Source organism: Danio rerio, chromosome 13 (assembly GCF_052040795.2).
Source record: "Danio rerio strain M-AB ecotype USA chromosome 13, GRCz13ab, whole genome shotgun sequence".
NCBI lineage: Eukaryota > Metazoa > Chordata > Actinopteri > Cypriniformes > Danionidae > Danio > Danio rerio.
Window position 1 is genome coordinate 3231329 of NC_141033.1, and position 27982 is coordinate 3259310.

A 27982-nucleotide genomic window follows, 5' to 3' on the forward strand; every position below is an offset into this window, starting at 1 on the left:
TTTTTTTTGGAAATTTGAGTACATAATCTGGAAGCTGAATAAATAGCATTTATTTATATATTGTTGTGATAGGACACTATTTGACAGAGAAACAACTATGTAAAAACCTGTAATCTGAGGGTTAAAAAAATCTTAACAAAATAAATAATAATGATATGATAAAAAAATAATAATAATAATCTGTGAAAGTATGAATGTGCGAACCAACCAATAAGGTAGTTTGTTGAGTTCAAAATTAGGTCCTATTATAATTAAACATGTTAATAATTAGGAAAAATACACAGCAGAAAACAATTAAAGTAACTTGAAGCAATGCATAAATTAATTAGAAAACAAATAATATAATAGTTGTAGGGCCTATGTCACACAATCATGTGTGAATTGATGCTCCAATGTATATTCCAAGCCTTGCTTGCTATATTAATCCAGCTATCACAGGGGTGTCCAAACTCGGTCCTGGAGGGCCAGTGTCCTGCAAAGTTTAATTCCAATCCCAAACAGACACACCTAGGCTAGCTAATTAAGCTCTTACTAGGCTTTCTAGAAGCATCCATGCAGGTTTGTTGAGGCAAGTTGGAGTAAAAATATGCAGGACACCGGCCCTCCATGACTGAGTTTGGACACCCCTGAGCTATCAGGACCACATCTCCGGGATGTGCATTATTTCTCTAAAATAATGCTATATATAATATATATATATATATATATATATATATATATATATATATATATATATATATATATATATATATATATATATATATATATATATATATATATATATATATACAGTTGAAGTCAGAATTATTAGCCCCCTTCAAATTTTTTTCTTCAGTTTTAAATATTTTCCAGATGATGTTTAACAGAGCAAGGAAATTTTCACAGTATGTCTGATAATATTTTTTTCTTCTGGAGAAAGTCTTATTTGTTTTATTTCAGCTAGAATAAAAGCAGTTTTTAATTTTTTAAACACAACTTTTGGGACAAAATTCTTAGCCCCTTTAAGCTATATTTTTTCTCGATAATCTACAGAACAAACCATCGTTATACAATAACTTGCCTAATTACCCTAACCTGTCAAGGTAACCTAATTAACCCAGTTAAGCCTTTAAATGTCACTTTAAGCTGTGTAGAAGTATCTTGAAAAATATCTATTAAAATATTATTTACAGTCATCATGGCAAAGATAAAATAAATCAGTTATTATAGATGAGTTATTAAAACTATTATGTTTAGAAATGTGTTGGAAAAATTTGCTCTCCGTTAAAAGAAATTGGGAGAAAAAAATAAACAAGCGGTCTAAAAATTCAGGGGGGCTAATAAATCTGACTTCAACTGTATATATTTATTTATTTATTTATTTATTCATCAATTCAGTGTAATCACACTTTGATTATTTAAAACTGCCTTTTTCCAAGATACACTTGCTCATAATTCTTCAGTTATCCTTGCAGACAAGTTTCTTGTATACAATACAAATGATTACAATAGCAAAAATAACACTTGGAAATACTACAGCAAAATAAAGAAATAACTAACCTAAAACCAATTTTAGCAGGAAAATACTAATGTTCTAATACATTTGGCCACCACTGTTAAATAAATTATTAATAATATTACAATATTTGTATATCACAAAATCATGTATGATTTGCAGCACAAAAAGTCTATTCCAAACGATGCATTCTTGCTGGATTTCTATAGCTTACTAATCATTTTCAGAAGTTTGGACGTCCCCTTTAGGTTATGCTCTCACTGAGAGTTTCTTGTCATCATCATGATCATCAGTAACTGCAGAAACAACAAAGGAAAAAATTCAGACTGAGATTAAGAAGACTATCATTTACATTAACGTCTAGCTCAACCAAAATAGACAGAAAGGAAACTTGAAATGAACAGCTATGCAGGAGAGTTCACTGAAAAAAAAAAAAAATTACTTTAGTTTTTTTTTTTTTTTTGGCTTGTTTCTAGTCCAAATATATACAAAAAAAATCTTAAATCAAGAAGCTTTTTTTGTAAAAAAGAAAAGAATAAAAATCTTTCAGGAATAATGTGAATGAATGTGAATAAAATGAAATAAGTTTTTCCCTAAAACAAGAAAAATTATCAGAAAATAAATGAAGACATTTTAGATGAAATCTGAGAGCTCCCTCATCCTCCATTAACAGTAACGGTCCTAAGAGGTTCAAAGTTCAAAATAGAAACCCATGTGACTTCAGTGGTTCAACTGTAATCATACGAAGCTCCAAGAACAATTTTGTGAGCCAAAAAATGACAAGAAAGAGAATGGGCGAACAAAGGCGAACCTATTTACAGTTTTGTGGTGTACAAAAGTGTTCTTGGAGCTTCATATGATTACAGCTTAACCACTGAAGTCACATGGACTGTTTTTACAATGTTTTTGTTCTGAAGATGAATGAAGGTCTCGGGGTTTGAAAAGACTTGAGGGTGAGTAATTAATAACAGAGTTTCATTTTTGGGGTGAACTAACCCCGTCATGAAGTCGTGAAGCCTCTTACCTGACGTTAGCTTGAGCAGTAAACTGTGGAGCTCCTTGACTTCAGCCTTCAGCTCGCTCAGGTCTTGACTGTACTTCTGCTGGTCTTTCTCAAGTCTGGAAAGAGTTTTAAGATGTGCTTCTTTCTCTGGATGACTGGCATTTCTCTTTCTGTTAAATAAAAAACACAAACAAACAAACAAGCATTAGGCATGGCTTTCAACATAAACAGTAGCCCTTAATTAACAGGTTATGTATTTTGTGATTCATAGTTTATTTTTCTTTTCAGTTTTTCTATTCTTTCAATTTATTTACATTTACTTCTTGGCTCTGATGTGTTTCCTGGTTCGTTTGACAAGTGTGAGTGCTCTGAATTGGGCCCAAGCACTGTTCAGTTGGCCGGTTCTGGCCCAGCTGGAAGAGGTGCGGTTGCCAGAGCGCGGTTCGGTTTGGCTTTGGCACGGTACACTTGTAGTGTGAGTGTAAAACTCGCCTGAGTGCAAAACTGAAGACGCAACGTCACTTTTAAGGGACTGTTTGATATGGATTTATTAATCATTCTTACTTTTCAATGAACACAAACTGTTGTGGATTATTAAAGAAACAAACCCCTTGATGCACGTCAGCTGCATCTTCAGCAAACCTCCTAATATCTGCAGCACGAGGACTTTATGATAATTTATGAGCATCAAAAGTAGTGGATCTGTTCGGCAAAATATCTGACTGTGCGTCACTGCATCCCTACGGAACCCCGGAAGGGACGTAGTGGAGGAGAAAAAAATTGGCTGGGTGAAAAAAAAAAAAAAATTTGTGAAAGAAAAAAATGGGTGGGAGGAAAATATATATTTCTAAGTTTTTGCGTTCTCTCGCAAAGTTTTGCGTTCCCTCGCAAAGTTTTGTGTTATCTCGCAAAGATGTTTTGCGTTCCCTCGCAAAACTGTTTCTCCACAAACACTTCCTGTTCACTTCACTCACGTAAACCCTCCCGTTTTTGCTGAAATTCTCGCATATTTTACCATTCTACCCCACTTTCTTTACATTACTGTGCGCTGATCGTCGCCTTTCACTTTGCAACCTCTGAACCAGTGAATGCATGTATAAGCGCTGACTGACAGACGAGCTTCGTACAATAAACTGATCCCAGATGAGATTAGCGTCTGTATGCGCCATTTAAAGGGACACTTATGTCATCAAACAAGTGAGCAGCAATAAATCTCATGTTTTGTTTAGATTGATAACAGAGGTGTCTCTGTAAGAATGCACAGATCTATAATGAAAGCAGTCCATTACTTTAGAAACTGTTATTTTAAGAGAAAATAAGCTGTTTAAAATAAAACATGCAGGACGGAGATGTTTCACATTATTAGTGTATTTGTCAGTTTAAACATACACCCACTCCTCTGTAAATGGCGTGTACAGACGCTGATCTGGGATTAGTTTATTGTATGGAGCGCGTCTGTCAGTCAGCGCTTATACATGCATTCACTGGTTCAGAGGTAGCATATGAAAGGCGACGATCGACGCACAGTAATGTAAAGAAAGTGGGGTAGAATGGTAAAATACGGGAGAATTTCGGCAAAAACGGGAGGGTTTACGTGAGTGGAGTGAACAGGAAGTGTTTGTGGAGAAACAGTTTTGCGAGGGAACGCAAAACATCTTTGCGAGATAACGCAAAACTTTGCGAGAGAACGCAAAAACTTAGAAATATATATTTTCCTCCCACCCATTTTTTTCTTTCACCCATTATTTTTTTTTCACCCAGCCAATTTTTTTCTCCTCCACTACGTCCCTTCCGGGGTTCCGTAGCATCCCAAATGACTAAAAATAATACAAAACAATACAACTAAAGTAATGTCCACTGTGCTGAGCGAGAGCGCTTCTCTTCCTGTTAAACTGAACAGTTGCATCATTGATGATGTAAACGTGCACCTGCTCGGAAGGTCAAATGCAGTGTGAGTGCAGGCCGAGGGGGGACAAGCGCACGTTGGCGCTCTACTATGTTATAGATCATGAAAATTAAAGCCAAAAAAAACAAAACAAAGATTATTATAAACCAACCTTGTGACATCTCTGGGGCCAGCAAATGCAAACTGAGGTGAGATCATCTCTCTTTGGATGTCCAGATGTCTATCTAAAGTATCCTGCATTAGACAATGCACAGATTCAGTTAACAGTTGTTGATTAAAACTAGATTAGAGTATTAGTTAATGCAGGCACCTTGATCTGTTCTGTGATCTTCTTCATCTCGGCGTGTTTTTCTGGGTTAATGGTGACATCGTCATCGTAGAACTCTCCAAGCGGGGCGCAGTTGCGGTGGATGTGTTCTTTATCATAACAGCGCCTCAGGCAAGGCATGGATTCCTCTATTTGGAGGATGATGGCTGCTTGCTGCATAACCGCATTGGCGAGTGCATTGTCATAGACCCTGCAAATCAAACCGTTATGGGAATATTTGACCGAACAATCAGAATTGCAGATCATTTCCAGACAATGACAGTTCACATGTACTCAGGCCCTGTTGCCCTTAATCGCTCCGAGATCGCTTGAATGAGGTGGTCTCGGCTCGATTGAAACGAACCCTGGAGCGGTTCGATTGCAGTGAGAAAGCGATCCGATCCGAGCGCAGTTATATCACAGTGTTTTATGTTTATGTAATAGGCATACGGCTATATGTTGAGAGAATTATGAGTAGGGCGGGAAGTTTCGCGAGTCTCCGGATAACCGCAAACAAGTGATGATCTCCCGGTAATCTGACAGCTGAGCGGGACGCTGCAGAATAAACCCTGACACTCTGACCAATGTGAGGAGAGTTTACTCACACGTGACTTGTTTTAGCTCTTTTGGTCCAATTAGAAACTTTGCAGTGTGAAAGCGAACCGCTCCAAGAGCAAAGAGCAACAATGTAACAATTGTAATCTCTGTTTCGGAACAACTGAATCGATTCACAGGTGTGAAAGCACCCTTAAAGATCAAATATAGATCAGTGCCTTTAAGACGGTGTGATTGAACACATCATAAATCAATAAATATAACATTTCCAATAGGGTTTTACCGTGAAAACTGAATTTGTGTTAAACAGAAGGAGAAAACTCAAAAAGGTTTGAAATTTTGCCAGAACTTTTAGTTTTGGTTGAACTAAATCTTTAATGTATTGACTAAAATGATGAATAATCTTGTAGGGATGCAACGGTATCAGTATTTCACAGTACGGTAATACCTCGGTATGAATGGCACGGTACGGTATTTATTGAATAATTTACAGGAAAAACAAAACTAATGAAAAGACTCGAAAAAAGTGGCAAAAGTGTTTATTTACCTTAGCAGTGAACATATCAATGACATACAAATTAGCCGTCTATCTGTAAGTTTCGAAACAGGAACTCAAATTTTTCAATTTTAATAACAAAAAACTATTAAACCATATAAAAAAATAAAGTTTCAATTTAGTATTGTTGAAAACTCATCACATTCAACATTTAATCACTCACTCACTCAGATAGAGATGGGTTTTTAAGGAAAATGATCATATAACTATAATCTGGTAAAAGCTGGGATCTCTGGGCATGTCCCCTGCAACAGAAATAAACCCTCTCATTTGGGACTGAGGTTTCTGGGACAGAGAGATATGATTTAGCTAAGGTTGACAGCAGTGGGTAACGTTGTGCTTTGTCTTTCCACCACTTGAGAGGACAAGCCATGAGTGAGATAGAGGTCTCTTTACGGTACAAGTCAATGTCTGCATCAATCTAACAAGTGTGCTGTGTTCTGCAGTCTCCATGACTGTTTTTAGTCGTATTCCCCGACTTATATTTCACCACAGTCTGGCAGTGCCTGCATACTGTTTTTTTCTTTGTCTGTCACCTTTTCTCCTTTTTCGTATCTTTTTAGAGAGAAACCAAAATGCTTCCACACATTTGATTTAAAACCTGCTTTAGGTTCGATCATTTCCTCTTTTTGATCCCCGCTACTAGCAGCACACTCCATTTCCGCAGTACTGGATCTGTAGTGACAACAGACCGCAAAGGATGATGGCCAGGCCTGGGCTGATGGGAATTGTAGTTCCCGCTACCTCCTGTACGCTTCATTCGGCTAAGCAAACTTTTCTCAGAAATATAGTTTTATTAAGTCATGCGCCTACGGTAATATTGAAAAAAATTACTATTGCGGTATGACGGTATTTACAAAATTGTTACATCCCTATAATCTTGTAAACATTACCTCTGGAAGGTGTCAGAGAGCAATGCGATCAGTAGGTTAACACAGAGGATAGCGGACAGGGCCAGAAAGGTTCCACAGAGCAGGTAGGCCATCACCGTGTCCACCTCCAGCATTTCATCAAACTCATAATCGTCCACCAGGGTGATGCGGTACAGGCTATAGAGCAGCCGGGGAACTGTCTCCATGCTCGGGACATCTTCCAGTCCTGAGATTAAATGAGACAGGTCTCATGCGTCATGTCTTAGGGATAGCTCACCAAAAAATAATTAAAAAAATTCTGTTATGATTTACTTGATTTAAACCTTTATGAATGTTTTTGTCTGTTGAACATGACAGAAGATAGTTTGAAAAATGCTGAAAAACTGTAACCATTGACTTTTATACACTTAACGATTTTTGTAAACAACACAGTATTTTGCTGTAATATCAACTGCATTTGACATTTCTGCAGTGTTACTGTAATTTAAAGTTACATTGTGAAAATGACTGTATATTTTACAGTAACGACATACAGCTGAAGTCAGAATTATTAGCCCCCCTTCGAATTGTTTTCTTATTTTTTAAAATATTTTCCCATTTTTTAATTTAATAAATGCAGCATAGCAGGTGAAGCTTATTTTAAAACATTTTAAAAATCTTAAAGAACCCTCACTTTTAAATGGTAGTATGTGTATATATATACACGTGTGTGTGTGTGTAAAGAGAGAGAAAAAAATAGAATAATATAAAATATATATTTATATATAAAAATTATAATAGAAAATGTAATAAATAAATAAAAATCAGCAAAAAGAATAATTATATATATATATATTTATATATTTTCCAAATGAAGTTGAACAGAGCAAGGAAGTTTTCACAGTATGTCTGATAATATTTTTTCTTCTGGAGAAAGTCTGATTTGTTTTATTTCGGCTGGAACAAAAGCAGTTTTTAATTTTTTAAACACCATTTTACGGACAAAATTGTTAACCCCCTTTAAGCTATAGTTTTTTTCGATAGTCTACAGAACAAACCATCATTATACAATAACTTGCCTAATTACCCTAACCTGCCTAGTTAACCTAATTAACCTAGTTAAGCTTTTAAATGTCACTTTAAGCTGTATAGAAGTGTCTAGAAAATTATCTAGTCAAATATTATTTACTGTCATCATGGCAAAGTTAAAATAAATCAGTTATTAGAGATGAGTTATTAAAGTATTATGTTTAGAAATGTGTTGAAAAAATCTGCTCTCGGTTAAACCGAAATTCGGGAAAAAATAAACAAGCGGTCTAATAATAACTCAGGGGGGCTAATAGTTCTCACTTCAACTGTATACAAAATTGTAAATACATACGCAGCAAGATAAACAGTGTTGTAAATGTAAATACAAGATTGCGGGTGCAATTTATTTACAGTAAGTTACTGGTGAACTGCTGCCAGTAGGTTACTGTAGATTCTACAGCAAATAGTTAACAGTGTAGTATTTGTTTTTCCTACTATGAAAGTCAGTGGATACAGGCTGTGTTCAATGTAGGGCGTTCATAAGACTGTCATTAAACCTTTATAATCATGAAATGACACATTATCAATGTGAATGAGATTTTATTCATGTTTATGAGAACTATTACTAAGTGTCATCTGCTCAGTTATGTGATTTTAAATGCAAAGAGGACATTGCTTGTCATGCCAACTTGACATTTTACCAAGAATCCCAGGTTCATTCTGAAAGTGCACCCCCTATACATTTCTAGAGAGCATTCAAATACATATTTGTATTTGTATACGCTGTGTACGCTTTTTCAAATCCCAAATTTATCTCGCGAGTGCCATTCACGCCTGCTGTTCTCATATAAATTAACTAGAGGCTGCTTTCGACTAACTGATTGACTGACTGACTGACCAAATGACTGACCCACCCTCCTCCTTCCCTAAACCCAACCAACAGTTTTAAAAAGCAATCTAGAAAAAGAAAAGCCACATTTTTTACCACATTTTCAGTTTTCACCACTTTCTCACTGTTATTTACATGCTTATTTAATGTTTATGCAAAGTGTCTGTGATGGTACCTCCAAAAATGATCCAGAAAGCGCAGGCAAATGGAACGTAGATCTCTATATAGAGAAAGAGGAAACGCAGCACATCTCCTGCAATCTTCCCCAGCATCACAATGAAGGGACCCATCGCCCTGCAGAAGCACACCAGACATTTACTACAATCATGTGTCATGTTGTAAACCAAACAAAGTGTGTATATTTATACACTGTAAACATTTTTTGCTTCTTTAAAGTTTTAATCTGAACTTATATCAATCAAACTGACCTAAATCAAGTAAAACTTGGTATAACTTAAAAATATATATATATATATATATATAAATATATATATATATATATATATGAAACCTGATTAACTTAATACATTTAAAGTAACATGAAACATTTGTTGTCTTGACTTTTTGTCATATCATTTATTTTAACAGTGTTACTGTATTGCCTTTTTTTTTGGTATGAGATTCCTACTGGAGCTGGTTGGTTTGGTCCATGTCTATTACTTAAAGGGATAGTTCACCCAATAATGAACATTCTTCAATTGACTATTGACTCATCCTTGACACAAGATAAGATATTTCGAAGAATGTTGGAAACAAGTAACCATTGACTTCAATGGTAAGAAACACAACAATGGATGTCAGTGGTTACAGGTTTCCGACATCCTTCAGTTTATCTTCCATTGTGTTCAGCAAAACCAAAAAACAAATCAAAAAATCTAACTGGTTTGAAACAAATCAAGGGTGAGTAAATGATGACAGAATTTTCATCTTTTGGGTTTGAGCTGTCCCTTTAATTATTATAATTATATTTAATACCTAAAGAAACAATATATAAAATGCAGCCAATTGCAGATCCCATGATGGCATTCCAACAACTGTAAAAATAAACTAGAGCCCATAAATAACCTGCTTAACGTCCTTGTGTTTCTACTCTAACACTGGCCATATGTTCCTATTGCCATCCATTTAGAAAGAAGAAGCCACCTGTGGTGGAAACCTGAGAGGCAGAAGCATTGTTATTTGCCCACTGACCAGATGATTAACAGCAGGTCCTTAAAGGTTTATCGGTTATTGCAAAAAAAAAGAAATAATCAGCTACGTAGTGAAAAATCAATGAAGTTTTTACTTCTTACTTAACTATTGTGCTCTGCAATCAAGGTTTCTGACCTTTTCCTCAAGTGCCATGCTTGATGGACTCCTTAAAAAACAGTTCATTTAACCAGTCACTCAGATGAAATCCACTAAGATCAAACGTTTAATCTCTTATAGTAAACCACATGAGCTTCACAAGCGCAACCACATGTTAAAATCACACGTGAAATGTCAAACACATGATGCCAGCAGTGTTGCTCTGAAACTGTGGCTTTATAAAGCTACTCTTGAGGAAAAACTAGCAATTACTTGTTTATAATAAGCCGAAATAACATAAGTCATGATTTCCTGTTTTTGACAATTGATTTGTGTTAAATTTAATCCACTTAATTATTTTGTGTTGGAACAACATAAATATTAATTGTTGGCATGACTAACTAGGAAGAGGATTGATCTCTAAAACCTCCGGCCACCTTGGTACACAAAAAGGCAACCCAGGCTCACGTCAGGATTACGTACCCCTGTATAGATTTCTGGACAGCAAAATACATCCCAGGAACTACGGTTCTTTCACAAATGTACCAGAGGCCACTGTGTAGGCTTTTTCAGATCTCAAATTTCTCTCGCAAGTGCCATTGGCGCCTGCGGTTCTCATGTAAATCCACTAGAGGCCGCTTTTGGCTCACTGACTGACCAATCAACCGACCCACCCACCCACCCACTTCCCTAAACTCAGCCAATAGCATTTAAAAAAAAGCACCAATTGACGCATCTTCCCCCTTCCCTAAACCCAACTGCAAATTTAGTTACAAAAAAAGAAAAGTCCTCGCCTGATTTTTACCACATTTTCAGACTTTATCACATCCTCACCCTGTTATTTACATGTTTATTTATTTATTTTTTTTTGCTTCTGTTTTTGTTTTACCTGCTTTCTGGAACAGTTCTTCACTGGACTCGAACTCTATTGTCGCACTCAACTCTGCGTCTTAAGTAAGCTGACGTACACGTCGAGCCACCGAACAAACTGCTAACAGCAGAAAAGCCGTCCACACTGAGGTAAACAGTCAGCTGGTAAGCGCTAAAAGAAACAGTGTCATACCGCCCCGTATCGTTCAATTTAAAGATAAAATACAGCCATGCGTACTCCTGGCTACATAATTTTCGATCTCCAGAAATGTATACAGGACTACATTTCCAGAATAAGCCTATGTTGGAAACAGGTGCATTACCTAAAAGCTCGAACATGCTTCATCAGCCTTAACCACAGGAAAATAATGGACACCGCGAAGAGTCGAAGACTGTTTAGGCGAAGCAAATCAGACACCAGGAATATGTCAGCCAAGTGGATGCCCAGAACCGCCAGCAACAGCAAATACACTAGCCAATCAAAGATATTCCTGTGTGGGACACACCAACATGCTTAGACATGTCACATTTTCATTTGCACACACTCTCTGACATTCTGTATTAGCTTCATTTGTGTACAATACCAGAGGTCTTGAGCGTAGGTTCCTTTCATATTTCGGATATACTTAATTTGGCCTTCTAAGTAATTGCGTTCCTGTGTAATAAACCAGAACACATTAGTAATGTTCACCAATGTTGTGTTTTATTCTTATTTTTTATGTGAAATGTGTGAAAATTGGATGGAAATTGTTTATTGTAGACCAGGGCTGTCAAACTCAGTTCCTGGAGAACCGCAGCCCTGCACAGTTTAGTTCCAACCCTGCTCCTAGCCTAACGTTACATACATTTATTAAAGCACTTTACTTTGATTTTATAATTTAAAATAATCCAAAATAAAGTTTTTAGAATTTTTAAATACAAATGTTTAAATATAGGATTTATTCATAAGGTTTCAGGATTCAGATTGTATAATCCTAGTACCCTCCATTACTCTTTCTTAAATATATGATCTAGTGTGAATGGGTTGAGTGGGTTACCTCAGGCCACATGGGGTGAGAGCAGCTCAGGTCCTCGTTGATTTTCTGCACAGTCCAGCGCTGCCAATGCTTTAGTTTTCTTCGAGATCGCACAATCTCCATCACCTCCCTGTACACCTCAGTCACTGTCAACACAAGTGCCAAAACAACCAGCAGCACACGCCACCAGTCCTGCCAAAAGAAATGCAAAAATTAGCCAAAACATTACGACCACCTCGTAACTTTTGTCTACAGTAGGTCTGCCATGTGAGTTAAAAACAGCTCTAATATGTTAATATGATGACAGCTCTGAAATATGTCAAAATAATGTCACCATAAATCTTTCCATTTGCAGAAACACAGAGAATGTTGTGGTCAGATTAAGCCTAAAATCACAGCAGAGTGGATAAAAACATCCCCAATAGCACATAAGGGTTTTCAAGAGTTCACACTTAGCTGATGATCAATAAAGCGTAATTGGCATGCTGTCCTGGGAGAGAGCCCTGAGCTTATAATATCCTCGAGCCCGGGGCTCCCTCCTGTTAAAAGGGCGAGAGAGGAGTTCGAGCTCAGGTATGTCTCGAGAACTCCTTTGCTTGTCGCCGTTTGAGAAGTGTAAACTAAGGTTGTCTTACGTGATTATTTCAACCAAGGCTCATTCTGGAAACGTAGCCCCATGGACGTTTCTGGAGACCGCGAAATACATCCCTGGAGGTACGTATTTGTGCAGTTTTTGTTTTTGCGAATCCGCTAAAGGCAGCTGTGCGCGCTTTTCCGCGTCTCGAACACCTCTCGGGAGCGCACGCTGTTCGCCGCCATGGCCACTGTCGAGCGACCGTCTGTCCGACTGACTGAAAGACTGAACGATCGACTGGGCGGCTGGCCCTTCCCTAAACCCAAGCGACAATTTACAAAAGCCGTCCAGAAAAAAACAAAAACAAAAGCCCTCGTCCGATTTTGACCGAGTTTTCGGATTTCGCAGCATTCTCGCCCTGTCACGAACCCGTTCGCTTTTATTTTTTGAATATTTGTTTTTCATCCTACCTGATTTCTGGAACCGCTCTTCCCCTGATTCAAACCCGGTCGTCGTCGCCGCAGCCGGCTCCTCTTCCTCTGGGCTTTCGCTTCGCCAAAGTAACACTGCGATCTAAGCGGACAAACTAGTTCATTGGGAAAGCCCTCCACACGGAGGTGACCCGTCAGCCGGCGAGCGCAAAGAGGAGAAGCAACGTCACACCACCCCATAGCGTTCGCTCGAAAAAAAACGAAATGCGGCTATACGTACCTCCGGCCGAGTAAATAGCGGTCTCCAGAAACGTCCGCGGGGCTATGTTTTCAGAATGAGCCTGGTTTGGATAATTTGGTTTAGTCAATTGGCTATGGTGTATGTTTTTATGTTTTTGGACGATGGGAGGAAACCGAGGAACCCGGGGAAAACCCACACAAACACGGGGAGAACATGCACAGAAATGCCAACCGGCCCGATAGGAGGTTGGACCAGCGGCATTCTTGCTGTGAGGCAACAGTGGTAGCCACTGGGCCGCCGTGTCGCCCTATCAGAAAAAGGGTGGGAAGTAGGGGAAGAAGGGGGGGAAACTTCAAGATGAAGATAACGAATGAAAAGCTCTGGTTATTTTTAATGCATCCGTAATCATCTAATAGGGCAGATTACGGAGCTAATGAGGTGCCAGCCGTGTTGATCATAAGCATGTGATCTCCTCGAATTTATAAATAAACCGCACAAAGCATGGACTCCACAAGATCTGTGTTCTGTGGTAGCTGGCACCAAGACATTAGCAGCAGATCCTCCAAGTACTGCCTCCAAAAGCTGAATATGATGGTTAAGCACATGACATGGACATGTTTCTGGAGGGCCATAGTCCTACAGAAATTTAAATCTGCAAGATACTGACCCTCCAGGAGCAGGATTTGGCATCCGTGCCACAGACTGATTGAGATCTGAGAAATTTGAAGGAATCTTAAGCTCTTTTTTTCCTATTTATTTAAGTATATTTATTTATCCAAAGCAACCTACAAACCCACAAGGTTGTAGTTTTGATTCTAGTACCATAAAGACTTGATTCCCATGACTGAGGTGTTATTTAGCAAGGCATGAACCCCAAATTGTTCACCTGTTTTTTATAATTTCAGGGCTAATAGTTTTGATAGTTTTGAAGCGTGAGCATACAAGTATTCTAAATGTAATCTTAAAGTAGCCGTGTTTCATTACCATAGATTGTACTCTTGTAATTTGTAAATCATCACTGCTTACAATTCATAAGTAATCCACCCAGCTCATGTATCAAAACACTGATATATTGTTATAGTTAATTATAGCCTTACTCCAGGAAGATCGTAGCGATCTCCATCTGGACGTACAGACACAGATATGGCTACTGTTGTCCAAGAGACGATAAACAGAAAGTTTAGAAGCAGGAGTATCCATGCGCCCATTCTGTAGAAACACAGTATATCTGATATTAATCCCTGTTGATGTTTCTCCAGGCATTAGCAGCATTGGATTTTAATCTCGGTTTACCTGCCATACAGGTTCCACTTGACAGTGATGAGTTTGAGCACTACAGGGTGCATGATGAGATCCAGTTTGCCCAGATTGACGATAAACTCCAGCTGTAGACAGAGACAGCAATCACAATCTACACTGAAACTATAAGTGAAACTACTGTGTCTTTCACTTAAAGTAGATTTTTATATTTGATTAAGGGAAAAATTACAGTTTATGATTTTAATCTGTTTTTCAATATCCCTTAAGCAAAAAAATAAATAAATAAAATAAAAAAGCCTCGTAGGAAATATGAAAAGCATTTGTTTTTCTCATAGTATTTTTACTTTAAACTAGCGGTTCTCCTGTCATTTGACTACTTGCTAGGTAGTGATTTGCAATCTGCCATTACTTAATTTGAATGCAAAATGGCCAAAGTAAATCTCATTTAAACAAGGTAAGCTTTCCAAATCTTTTTCAAGAAACGTAATCTGAATTATTTTTTTTTCCTGCAACGGTAACATGTCTTTTGCAGAAACAAGTTTCTATTTCTGCCATGTCACGGCTGAAACAACAGAAGCCTACGAAGTAAGTCTGATAAAGATACCCTCAGGTAGGGATTATAGGCTACTCAGTATTTATCATTTTCATTCATTCATTTATTTTCTTTTCGGCTTAGTCCCTTTATTAATCCGGTGTCGCCACGGCGGAATGAACCGCCAACTTATCCAGCCCATCTCTGGGAAACATTCACACACTCATTCACACACACACACTCATACACTACGGACAATTTAGCCTACCCAATTCTCCTGTACCGCATGTCTTTGGACTGTTAAGGAAAGCGGAGCACCCGGAGGAAACCCACGCGAACGCAGGGAGAACATGCAAACTCCACACAGAAACGCCAACTGAGCCGAGCCAAGGTTAGAACCAGCGACCTTCTTGCTGTGAGGCGACAGCACTACCTACTGCGCCACTGCGTCGCCATTATTTATCATTTTTTTAATTTCAATATTATTTGAAATCTATATTTATCAATATTATATAGTTTATATTTATTAATATCATTTTCTAATGTGAGTTTGATTACCATCTTTGTAATCATTGAATCATTGAACACATTACAGTATTTTTTTAAAGATTTATTTTTGGCCTTTTTTAGATGGAACAGTAATCAGACAGGAAGCAAAGTGGGAGAGAGTGAGGGGGGGTGGGGGCTCAGGAAATGTCCTCAAGCCAGGATTCAAACTCGGGATGCCCTGAAGTGCTTCTGCACCACACAGTATGTCAGCACGCTAACCACTAAGCTATTGTGCTGACCATTACAGTAATTCTTTAGGCAAAATGATACTTTAATGTAAGGGTGAACATGTTTTTTCCAAGAGTTTTATTTTATTCTAAGACCATAACTTGAATTTTTACCTTTAAGAATAAAAATCAACGTCAATAAACGACAAAAATAATGAATGGTCTTTATAGTAAACAATATTTTTACTTTGTGTGAATGTACTGTTTTCTTGACCCCCAATAATTACGTTTCAGTTGGATTAAACTAAATTTTAAAGTTCGAATCTGAGCTATATATACTTAAATAAAAATTTTTTTTTCTTTTCTTACTTATTTTTACAAGTATTTTTTCAGAAAGTTGGTTCAAAGTATCTTTTTTTTCAGTGTAACACAACAACACTTGTATAGAGTTATTATAAAATAAAAGCAGTTTATATTGTAGATGTGTACCGGCGATGATGGATCAGACCCTTTGGGGCTGGTCTTGTCAGCGGTTTGTGGCTCCATGAGATGAAGGTAGTAGAACTGTTGACGAGCCATTCTGTCCTTCACATGGAACTGATTCATTGCCAGATCAGCCTGATGACACAAGATTTTATGGTCACACTTTACAATAAGGTTCATTAGTTAATGTTAATTAATGCATTAACTACCATGAACAAACAATACATTTACTACTGTATTTGTTCATGTTAGTTAACATTAATGAAAATACAGTTGTTCATTGTTAGTTCGTTAACTCATGGTGCATTAACTAATGTTAACCAGCATGGACTTGAATGTTAATAATGCATTAGTAAATGTTCAACTATGATTAATAAATGCTGTACAAGTGTTGTTCATGATTAGTTCATGTTAGTTAATGCATTAGCTAATGAGTCTTATTTTAAAGTGTTACCGATTTTATTTTAAATGATTTCAGCCATACTAAGTTTACTTTATAAGAATGATGATATTAGTGTTATCTACCAGTCATAAATTAGCCGGTTCGTTGAGTGGTGTGATATAAATAAGCTTAAAATAAATACTAAGGATACAGAAGAGATGGTATTTGACCCAAAGTGTATCGATGACCATCGTCAAGTGGTTGTACATGACCATCCTATCACTCAGTCAGAAACCTATAAGTACTCGGGTATTTACATTGACAGTTCTTTCACACGAAAAACACACAGAGTGGCTTTGTTCTCGTTTACACCAGAGATTGTATTTTTTACGGAGGTTGTTGGTAATGATGTTGTTTTATAAAGCAGTTCTTGAAAGCATTGTTAGATATGGTATCACAGTGTGGTTTGGCAACCGATCTGTTCAGTGTAAATCTAAATTGATGCATCTCTTAAAGACAGGATGTAAAATTGTTGGGCACGATGAATATTTTAATCCTCACGTTTTATATGAGAGTTGTGTCCTTAATTTGGTGGAAAGGGTTCTGAATGTGCACTGTAAAGTCACATCAGCATCAGCTAAGTGCTAAATTCTGAATAATCATAAGAATAAGTGAGTACGAATCTCACCACAGGAGTCATTTTGGTGATCATGGCAGTGATGCAGAGCTGTCCATCAGAGTCCTGCACTCCAGCGTCTGCTCCAAACTCCAGCAGCAAACGTGCCGTCTCGCTTCGATCTGTGCACAACACACACACACACACCCACACACACACACACACACACACACACACACACACAGAGAGAGAACTCCCATCATTCCCTTCAAAGGATTCCTCTAAAGCACAGGTGTCAAGCTCAGTTCCAAAAGGGCCGCAGCTCTGCACAGTTTAGTTCCAACCCTAGTTAAACACACCTGATTAAACTAATTGAGTCCTTCAGGCTTGTTTGAAACCTACAGGTAAGTGTGATGGAGCAGGGTTGGAACTAAACTGTGCAGGGCTTCGGCCCTCCAGGAATTGAGTTTGACACCCCTGCCCTAAAGCATCATCAGAGGTGTTTACAGTAGCACTGGAGGACATGCGCAGAATCTTCTTCAGCGATTTATAAAAGCCTCACCGAAGTTGGCAGCCAGCTGTAGAGGCGTTCTGTCTTTATAATCACGAACAGTGATGTCGGCCCCGTTCTGCAGTAACATCCTCACCGAGGCCACAGCGTCGTTCTTAGCAGCGAAGTGCAGTGGAGTCTGCTTGTCTTTGTGTGTGCGAGCTTCAATGTCAGCTGTCAGAACAATGAAAGAACATAATAAAAATACAGAAACAGCGGAGGTGCTCATGGGAATGTCATGAGGTCAAAACATTTAAAATTGACGTAAATGATGTAGCGCAAAGTCTCAAACTCAATTCCTGGAGGGCCGCAGCTACAGGTACAGGTAAGTTACCATAAAGAGGCAGTTGCAGTAACTTGCCGGCAACAGAGCTGCCAGAAAGTTACCGCAATAATAACATCCTAACATGTCGGTCGTGTTCAGTTCAATACAAAAAATCACAGCCCTGAACTGAAACGAAGCCAGTTTTGAATGGTCATAAACACACACCTCCTCTTTCTAAGAGGAACTGCAGCATCTCCTCATAATCCAGAGCCGCGGCCACGTGTAGAGGAGTCACTCCGAAAGCGTCGGCCCTCTGAAAATCTGCTCCTCGCTCCAGGAAAAAGCGCATCACATCCACGTTCCACGTCCGAGAAATCTACCAATGCACACAAACAATCAAGAAAAAAATAGCGCTTAAGAGGGCTAATAATTTTGACCTTAAAATGTTTAAAAAAATTAAAAACTGAAAATTAAAAATTAAAAAAATGTAAAAAATTAAAAAATATTCTAGCCGAAATAAAACAACTAAGACTGTCTTCAGAACAAAAAATATTATAGGAAATACTGTGAAAAATTCCTGAATCTGTTAAACATCATTTGGCAACTAATAATTCACAGGAAGGCGCAGTGGGTAGTGCTGTCACCTCACAGCAAGAAGCTCACTGGGTCGCTGGTTCGAGCCTCGGCTCAGTTGGTGTTACTGTGTGGAGTTTGCATGTTCTCCCTGTGTTCGCGTGGGTTTCCTCCGGGTGCTCCAGTTTCCCCCACAGTCCAAAGACATGCAGTACAGGTGAATTGGGTAGGCTAAATTATCCGTAGTGTATGAGTGTGTGTGGATGTTTCCCAGAGATGGGTTGCGGCTGGAAGTGCATCCGCTGTGTAAAAACGAGCTGGATAAGTTGGCGGTTCATTCTGCTGTGGCGACCCAAGATTAATAAAGGGACTAAACCGACAAGAAAATAAATAAATGAAATCACAGGAGGGGTTACATTGTGGCTCAGTGGTTAGCACTGTCGCCTTACAGCAAGAAGGTTGCTGGTTTGAGTCCAGACTGGGCCAGTTGGCATATCTGTGTGGAGTTTGCATGTTCACCCAGTTCAATTCAATTCAATTCAGCATTATTTGTACAGCGCTTTTACAATTTAGATTGTGTCAAAGCAGCTTCACATAAATGGTCATAGTAACTGGATCAGGGTAGTTCAGTTTTTAGTGTTTAAGTTCAGTTCAGTTTAGCTCGGTTCAGTGTGGTTTGAAATTATTACTGAGAGTCCAAACACTGATGAGCAAATTCATCGATGAGTAGCTTTTCAGAACCTGAACCATGCAAGCCAGAGGCGACAGCAGAGAGGGAAAAAAAACTTCACCAATAGGAGAGTGAAGAAAAAATACCTTGAGAGAACCAGACTCAGTTCGGCACGACCGTTTTAATTTCTCCGCTGGCCAAAAGTCTTGTGCAGAGCTGCAGTCTCAGCAGTGGAGGCTGGAAGCTGGCCTCAGCGAAGACTCGTCTGTCCCTGTCTAAACACATGCGCTTTAGGGGAACTGGGTCAACTAAATTGCCCATAGTGTATGAGTGCATGTGTGTGTGAATGTGAGAGTGTATAGGTGTTTCCCAGTACTGGGTTACAGCATCCGCTGTGTAAAACATATGCTGAAATAGTTGGCGGTTCATTCCACTGTGACGACCCCTGATGAATAAAGGGTCTAAGCAGAAGGAAAACAAATGAATGAATAATTCACAGGTGGGCTAATAGTTTTGACTTCAACTCTATTTATTTATTATAGTTTAGTTAATTTAACTGTCGCCTCACAGCAAGAAGGTCACTGGTTCGAGTCCTGGCTGGGATCAATTCTGTGTGGGTTTCCTCCGGGTGGTCCGGTTTCCCCGACAATTCAAACACAAGCGCATAGTGCATGGGTGTTTCCTAGTACTGGGTTACATCTGGAAGGGCATCCGTTGCATAAAATATATGCTGGAATAGTTGGGGGTTCATACCGCTGTGGAGACCCTTGATAAATATAGGACTAAGCCGAAGGATTATAAATGAATCAATGTTTTACATAAGAAGTGTTACCAAAAAAAGTAGCTGTAACAATTTACACTCAATGTTTTAAGTTGGTTCAACGTATTTTTTTTAGTGTATACTCTCAAAATTTGAATAAACGCATCAGCTGAACACCTTCATCCTAGAACGACGATTTATAGCATGTGTGTGTTACAAAAGAAGTCAAACATTAACCTCATGCAGGGCCGTTTGTCCATATTTATCTGCAGTGTTTGGGTCGGCTCCATGTGTGAGCGCTTCATTCAGAAGCTGCAGGTCCACCTGAAAGCAGAAAGATCAATATCGGACGTGTGACACTGACAAAGTTCAGCACAGTGGATCCACATCATCATCATTTCATCTCTTACCTCATCGCTGTCTTTATTACTGGCTGCCAGAACCCGAAAGTGATCCAGAAGCCTTTTATTCATCTCCATTTTCCCATTCCTCTGTCCATCTACAGCATCTTCATCTGTCGCCAGACCCTTATACTTGCCGATATATTCCTCTGAAAAGACACCACAGTAAACATTGTAAAATATGTTCGTCCATTAAAAGTTTATGCAATTTTATTTACAGGTTTAATTGAGCTTTATTTCTCTAGCACTTTTAATGTAGATTGTGTCAGGGAAGCCTAACATAGAAGTTCAAGTAAATGTAAACTGTGTCAGTCCAGTTTGCAGAGTTGAAGTACAATTTAGTTCAGCTCAGTGTGGTTCAATTTTTATTATTTTTTTATTAGAATATGCAAAAAGGTACATAAATTGGGATCATACAAATACAAAAAAAAAAACACCAACAAAAACCATAACAAAACAACAATAAAAAACAAAACAAAAACAATATAGTCAGGTACTGTTAGGTGTGTGTCTGTGTCTGTGTGTGTCTATGTGTGTGCGTGTCCATGTAAAGGTAACTTGGTGGAAAGATCAAATTACATACGTTAGGAACAATATCAGCCAATCAATGAAGCAAGTATCGCAGATACAAGTAAAACAGATAAAAAAGAAACCAGTCAGAGTTAGGGAGTAACAACAATGCTGAGTAATGTATGATAGTAATAATGACAGTAAACAGAAAGAAAGGACAACAGTAATATTAAATGACAATGATAATAAATCACAAGTACTACGCCAACTACTACTACAGAAAGTTACTTATATTACAACTACTATTGCTGCTACTACAGTCACAACCACAACTATAATGTCTACTAATACTGACACTACTACAACAATGACTACCACTACTGATACTACTACAGCGTCTGCTACAACTAATACAACAACGTCTACTACTACTACTACTACTACAGCAATCACTGCTACAACAACATCTACATCAACGACATCTACTACTGGTACTACTACACCAACAACGATTATTACTGCTACAACAACACTTTTTACTACTTCTGCTACCACTATACCAACGACATCAACAACTACAGGAACTAATACTTCAATAAATCACAATTACAATAGATACTACTACAACGACTACTACTACTGCTACAATGACACCTTTTTTTTACTTCTGCTACCACTATACCAACTTCATCAACTACTACAGGAACTAATACTTCAATAATCACAATTACGATCGATACTACTACAATAACTACTACTACTACACCAACAACTACTACTACTGCTACAACGACACCTTTACTACTTCAGTAGTAAAGTAGTGTGGTTCAATTTTCACTGCTGAAAGTCCAAACACTGAAGAGCAAATCCATCGATGCGCAGCTCCACACGTCCCAAACCAAGCAAGCCAGTGGTGACGGCAGTCAGGAGCAAACTTCACCAATTAACGAAAGTGAAGGAAAAAACCTAGAGAGAAACCAGGCTCAGTTGGGCATGACCAATTCTTGTGCAGAGCTGCAGTCTAGGCGCCAGAGGCTGCACTGAAAACCCTAATAAACTGGCTGAACGAAATAAATTAAAACTCGTTGCCTCAATTTGATTAAGTAATGGAGTCTCCTAAAACTTGCATATTTAAGTTTACTTAACTTGCCGGTTTGGTACATTATACTCTAATTGTTCAGTCTATCAAACTCACCACTGTTGACTGAGTGTAAACACAGATACATAAACACCGGAGCGTTTTAAAGTCGTGAACATCAGCTGGTCTGTCTGTTAGTTGACATAAGAGCGATCCGCTGATGAATACACTGATCTTTGCTGTTTTAAAATGCTCCAGTGTCCATATATCTGTGTTTACACTCAGTAAACAGCGGTGAGTTTGGTGAACTGATGACCTTCACAGCCAATCACAGTCATTTCTGTTGAGCATGTGAACACAATGGCAAATCAGCGGTGTTTAAGAACGTGCTTAACATCGCTCAACAAATGTTAGCGTGAAATGGACGTGTATTTATGTATATATATATATATATATATATATATATATATCAAATAAAAAATGGACGTGTATTTATGTATGTATATATATATATATATATATATATATATATATATATATATATATATATATACATACATATACATATACATATACATATATATATATATATATATATATATATATATATATATATATATATATATATATATATATATATATACATATATATATATATATAAATATATATATACATATATATATATACATATATATATATATATATATATATATATATATATATATATATATATATATATATATATATATATATATATATATATACATACATATACATATATATATATATATATATATATATATATATATATATATATATATATATATATATATACATACACAACAGTTCTGTCTGGTTCTCAATTCTGATTGGCTGATAGCCGTGCGATATTCTGCAATATCAGAACTCCTACAGCCTCTTTACCCTTTGTGTATTACTCCACCCACATACAACCAGCAAAAAGCAGACACTACAGATCTAAAGTTTAAAAGATGGACCCTCAACTGTTTAACTGTCAGCTTATGATTCGAATCCAATGAGGAAGAAAGTAGTTCCACATACAAAAGGGTTATGGAAACTCTCCTTGTTTGATTTTGTTTTTATATACACAATTATGCCATCAAACTGTTGTATAAACGCAATATCACACTCATAGCAGTGCGATATGGATGTATATCGGCACTGGTGGGGGCACTAAGCACTGCTGTGGGGGGCACTGCTAAGTGCCGATATACAGCCAAATAGCACTGCTACGAGTGTGATATTGCTCATATATATATATGTGTGTGTGTATGTGTGTGTGTCTGCGTCTGTAATAATATACTATGAAAAAAATGTTTAATAGAAGAATAAGTAGCTATTTATTCCTACTATGTAGAATAATTCGGTGTTATTAATGTTTTCTACTAGAAAAAAAAATAATTACCTTGAACTAAAAGGTTGTACATATTAGAGTTTTACAGTCAAGACATTGAAAACGACCTATTTTTTAAGGATTAATTATGATTTTGAGCTTACTACACCTGTTTATGCATTTTCATGGTACGTTTTCAGAATGAGCCTGTGTTGGAAACATTTGAAAAATAATGCAAAGTTCTAATCATTTTGCGTTTTATTTTGTAAAGATCACCTAAATATATATTTTTTCATCATTGTAAATGATCACAAATCCTTTGTTCACAGGCATGGCATTTTAAAGAGCAGATACCATGCATATGCTGTAAATACCTGTGGGTTTCTTCCTCACAGTCTTGCGGGCAGCATGTTTCCAGCGGCCTCTTGCATAGGAGGCCAGAAGAGCAACTGAGCGGCCCACATCCTTTACTGAAGCCACAGACACTGGAGAAACAACCACCGACTGCGCACACACACACACACACATTTGTTTTTGTGAAAAGTGGGGACATTACATAGGTTTCCATTCATTTTATACAGTCCAAACCGTATATTGTATTGCCCTCACCCTACCCCACCCCTAAACCCAACCATCACAGGAGACTGTGTGCAGCTTTACTCTCTGATTAAACTCATTCTGTAGGATTTATAAGCATTTTGAGAAACGAGGACGTCACCAATGTCCTCATATTTCACCTCCTTTTTGTTATACCTGTGTCATACCCATGTCATTATACAGATTTGTGTCCTAATATGTCACAAAAACACGCACACACATGCACACATATGCACACACACACACACGCACGCACACACACAAGCACACACACACGCACACACACACGCACACACACACACACACACACGCACGCACACACACACGCACACACACACACACACACACACGCACACACACACGCACACGCACACACATAGGGTTTAAAGTGACCCTATTATGGTTCTGACCCTCAGATTGTGTTCTTATCTAACTGCTTCTATCCGTCGTTTAAATGTTAAATTCAAGAGTTCACACTTCGCTCATGATTTATACATAGCTTGTTTGGCATGCTATCCCTGGAGAGAGCCCTGAGCTCAAGGGATCCTCGAGCCCAGGGCTCCCCCCTTTTGCAGAGCAAGGAAAGATTGAGCCCAGGTCGATCTCAAACTCCCCTGCTGCTAAGGCAAAGGTGAACTTCCTGAGAGTAAGACATTAGAAAAAAGATTTAGGCTTATTTCATCTATAATATAGAGCATATTTGGATGGTGGGAGGAAACTGGAGAACCTGGGGGAAACCCACGCGGACACGGAGAGAACATGCAAACTCCACACAGAAATACCAAATGGCCCATCCAGGACACAACACCATTGGTGAGGCAACAGTGCTAGTCACTGGGATGCCGTGCTGCCCATTCTGGATAAAGGTTGGAAGAAGGGGAGGAGGGGGGTTTCTTCCAGATGAAGTTGTAGAAAGGAAATGAGCCCTGCTGAAAAATCCAGCTTAAACCAGCCTAGGCTGGTTGGCTGGTTTTAGCTGGTTTACCAGGCTGGTTTTAGAGGGGTTTTGGCCACTTCCAGGCTGGTTTCCAGCCATTTCCAGCCTGGTCTTAGCTAGTCAGGCTGGAAAATGACCAGCTAAATCCAGCTAAAACCAGCTTGACCAGCCTGGTTTAAGCTGGATATAGCTGGTTTTGGCTGGACTTCCAGCTTAGCTAGGCTGGTCAAGCTGGTTTTAGCTGGTCATCTCCAGCCTGGTCGACCAGCTAAAACCAGTCAACCAGCTTAGGCTGGTTTAAGCTGGATTTTTCAGTAGGGAGGACATAGGTGACTCGGGATCCTTAGATTGGAGAATCATGATTAGCTAACGGAGGCCAGCTGGGTTAATCATAAGCACATGTTCCTCTCAAAATTAGTTTAAAATTAAACTTCAGTAAAATATTTCGTATTAGAATGTTGTATTTGATTTTGTTCAGGATTACTTTCAAAAAATTTGCTTAATTGACCAATCCCTAATATTTAAGTGACTAGTCTGACATTAGTTCTGAAATGTGTGGTTGTTAAGCTAGCTGTCAGTAATGTAACTCTTACAACATGTGTTGTTTGCAATGGTGTAAAGTACTTAAGTAATGGACTTCGTTACTGTACTTAAGTATTTTTTTGGCTACATTTTTGATTGAATGTATGTACTCTTTACTCCACTACATTTGAACCGACGCTTATTGTTACTTGTTACATTGTGATTGTGCGCGACAAGCTGCGTCTTTATCTTTCAAGGCTAATTTGTTGGGCGAACGAGGCGATATCGCCATCTGCAGGGTGCTGAAGGTAGGTAGGTACCAGGTGTTTAATTAGCAACATGGCTGCAGCAAATGATGAAGCCGAAGTCGGCACTTCAAGCAGTGTCAGCACTATAACCATTCATGGCCTTACCTGAAAGAAATGTTTTCATTTGCTGAGGTGCAGAATGGCTCTTACAGGATGCAGTGTTTGTTTTCCACGAAAATAAATGCTTTTAAGAATTCATTGTCAAATTTGAGAAAACACATTAAAGTAAGGGTCTATTTTATGTTAATTTAATGTGAATTTAGTTAATTTAATAGTTACTGATATGGCAAAAACCACTGCAATATGACATGACTATTCGTGATGTATTTTTTTATTGAATTAATATGTAGTTTACTAAGTTGAAAAATAACACTGCTCCTCTTTGTTTAATTTTAATACAGAGAAAACCTCCTAATCAATTGAAAAACCACTCAAGATAAAAATATTGCCCCCCTTTGAGACTGAGAGGTGAATCACATGAAAGTCAGCTCTGATTTTTTTTAACTACGTTTTACAATTTTATTTTTATTTTTTTTAAAATTGTTTGTGCCTTTTTTGAATTTTTGAGTTTGAGACCTTTTTGTTAAATTTTTTAAATCCATTTTGTTCTGCCATTTTGAAACATTGAGGTGGTTTAATGTAATTTCTATATAAGGAAATAAAACTTTGCTTGGTGTTCTTTGAGATTACATTCAGTATGAGTAAAATACTTAAAATCTTTTAAAATAAAAATATCTTAAAATCTTTTAAAATTGGATACTTTAATACTTTTACTCAAGTCTTATTGGAATTGGTGACTTGTAACTTGGAATGGAGTAATTTTTACAGTAAGGTATCTGTACTTTTACTCAAGTATGGTCTTCAGGTACTCTTTACATCTCTGGTTATTTGGAAGCCTCAAAGTGGAAGAAATAAGTGGATCAGTTAAACCTTGTTCACTTTACCCCTTTGACCTCTCTGGTCTGTCTCAGTAAAGTGAGACACAAGATGCCTTTTTAAAAACACACACACACACACACAAAAAAAAAATCATATTTTCACTTTCCCTTATCCTAAATACAGTCTGATTCCATTCTGAATTATTGAGAAGTGTGTAAATTTCACTGATATAAAATTTTAGTGGCGGTTCATTCCGCTGTGGCGACCCCAGATTAATAAAGGGACTAAGCCGACAAGAAAATGAATGAATGGATAAAATTTTAGCTTGCTTAGATAGGAGCAAATGTAAAAAAGTCTTACTTTACCCCACTCTTCCCTAACTTTACTTAATTTTTATGGTAACACTTTACAATAACAGTACATGAATAATGATGTATTCATATGTAAACTAAACATTACTTTATTATGAATTAATGATGAGTTAAGGTATGCACTAATCATGAATTAACTTTAAGTACAACATGAGTCACATGAGTTCATGTTTAAATAACGACTACCTTAATTACTTGTTAGTACATGTTGTTAATTAATGTATTAATTAACATTTAAGTTTAGGCTAAATGTAACCAACATGAACTCATGAGCTGTTAATGTATAGTTATGTCATGACTTTACTTGGAGGGGCACATCACTAACTTATCCTTAACTACTTATGAACTCCGCTTCATGTTGATGTTGACAGAACACTTTTCTATTGTTATTCAGTGTAAACTCACTAGTTGGACGTGCATAAGGACTTCATGAGTAGTTAAGAATCGGTTAATGATGATGTGCCCCTCCAAGTAAAGTCACAACATAATTATACATTAACATATCCTGAGTTCATCAAGGTTAAATTAAGCATAAGCTAATGTGGTAATTAATACATTAATTAACAAACAATCATGAACTAACAAGTAATTACGGTAGCCATTATTCACACATGAACTCATGTGAATCATGTTGTAGTTAAAGTTAATTCATAATTAGTGCATACCTTAACTCATCATTAATTCATAATAATGTTTAGTTTACATATTAATACATCATTATTCATGTACTGTTATTGTAAAGTGTTACCATTTTTATAAATATGCACATTTCATTTACTTAATAACCAGAAGGCAAGGAGTTTACTCACTTTTTAAACTAATCATTGTACAGTGCAGTTATTAGTTAGCGGTTCCCTCACCTGTCTAGCTCCATCAGTCAGTTGGAGCTCAAGGTTTTCAGGCTCATCAGCTTCAAATCTCTTCATGCTTCTGCTTTATTCAGCTGAATATCTCCTTGAGATGCTAAATAAAATGAACCCGCAGCTCAATTCATACACTGAGCTCAAATGAAAGCAGCACAACAACAACAAAAAAAACAGCAGCTTCACATCAGCAAGTGCTGAATATCGAGCGAAACACTCCTTGTGTTTGTCTTTCAGTTATTTGTTTCTCAGTCAGCCGTTCTGAGTCGTAAAGCACATGTGTGTTAGACATTCAGCTACACCCTCACGGCAATAAACCGAGATGAGCTAACAGTTATCTCATA

General features: G+C 37.7%; 2 protein-coding genes across 2 annotated transcripts in view; one reads left to right on the top strand and one right to left on the bottom strand.

Moving 5' to 3' along the window:
* The window catches only part of arfgef3 (ARFGEF family member 3), a 973876-nt gene that overhangs the window by 863208 nt on the left and 82686 nt on the right, over positions 1-27982 (top strand). The gene's annotated exons all lie outside the window — the stretch shown is intronic.
* si:ch73-193i2.2 lies at positions 1355-27967 on the bottom strand. The gene is made up of 19 exons (XM_087278850.1): positions 27636-27967; positions 23536-23665; positions 20228-20367; positions 20055-20141; positions 18040-18190; positions 17562-17723; positions 17072-17181; positions 16008-16136; positions 14304-14395; positions 14108-14219; positions 11786-11956; positions 11333-11403; positions 11072-11239; positions 8767-8885; positions 6716-6920; positions 4715-4922; positions 4556-4638; positions 2520-2668; positions 1355-1791 (listed from the first exon to the last, which is right to left on the bottom strand). The coding sequence occupies exons 1-19, from the start codon at positions 27699-27701 to the stop codon at positions 1745-1747; spliced, it is 2400 nt and encodes a 799-aa protein (XP_087134976.1). The 5' UTR covers positions 27702-27967; the 3' UTR covers positions 1355-1744.

What these genes read in the sequence shown, in the direction of transcription:
- si:ch73-193i2.2 (XM_087278850.1), bottom strand. Translation starts at nt 27,701, where the DNA reads ATGAAGAGATTTGAAGCTGATGAGCCTGAAAACCTTGAGCTCCAACTG. An exon ending in TGACTGATGGAGCTAGACAG is followed by an intron (nt 23,666 to 27,635) that starts GTGAGGGAACCG and finishes GTGTGTGCGCAG; the next exon opens with TCGGTGGTTGTTTCTCCAGT. An exon ending in GACAAACGGCCCTGCATGAG is followed by an intron (nt 18,191 to 20,054) that starts GTTAATGTTTGA and finishes GTGCATTGGTAG; the next exon opens with ATTTCTCGGACGTGGAACGT.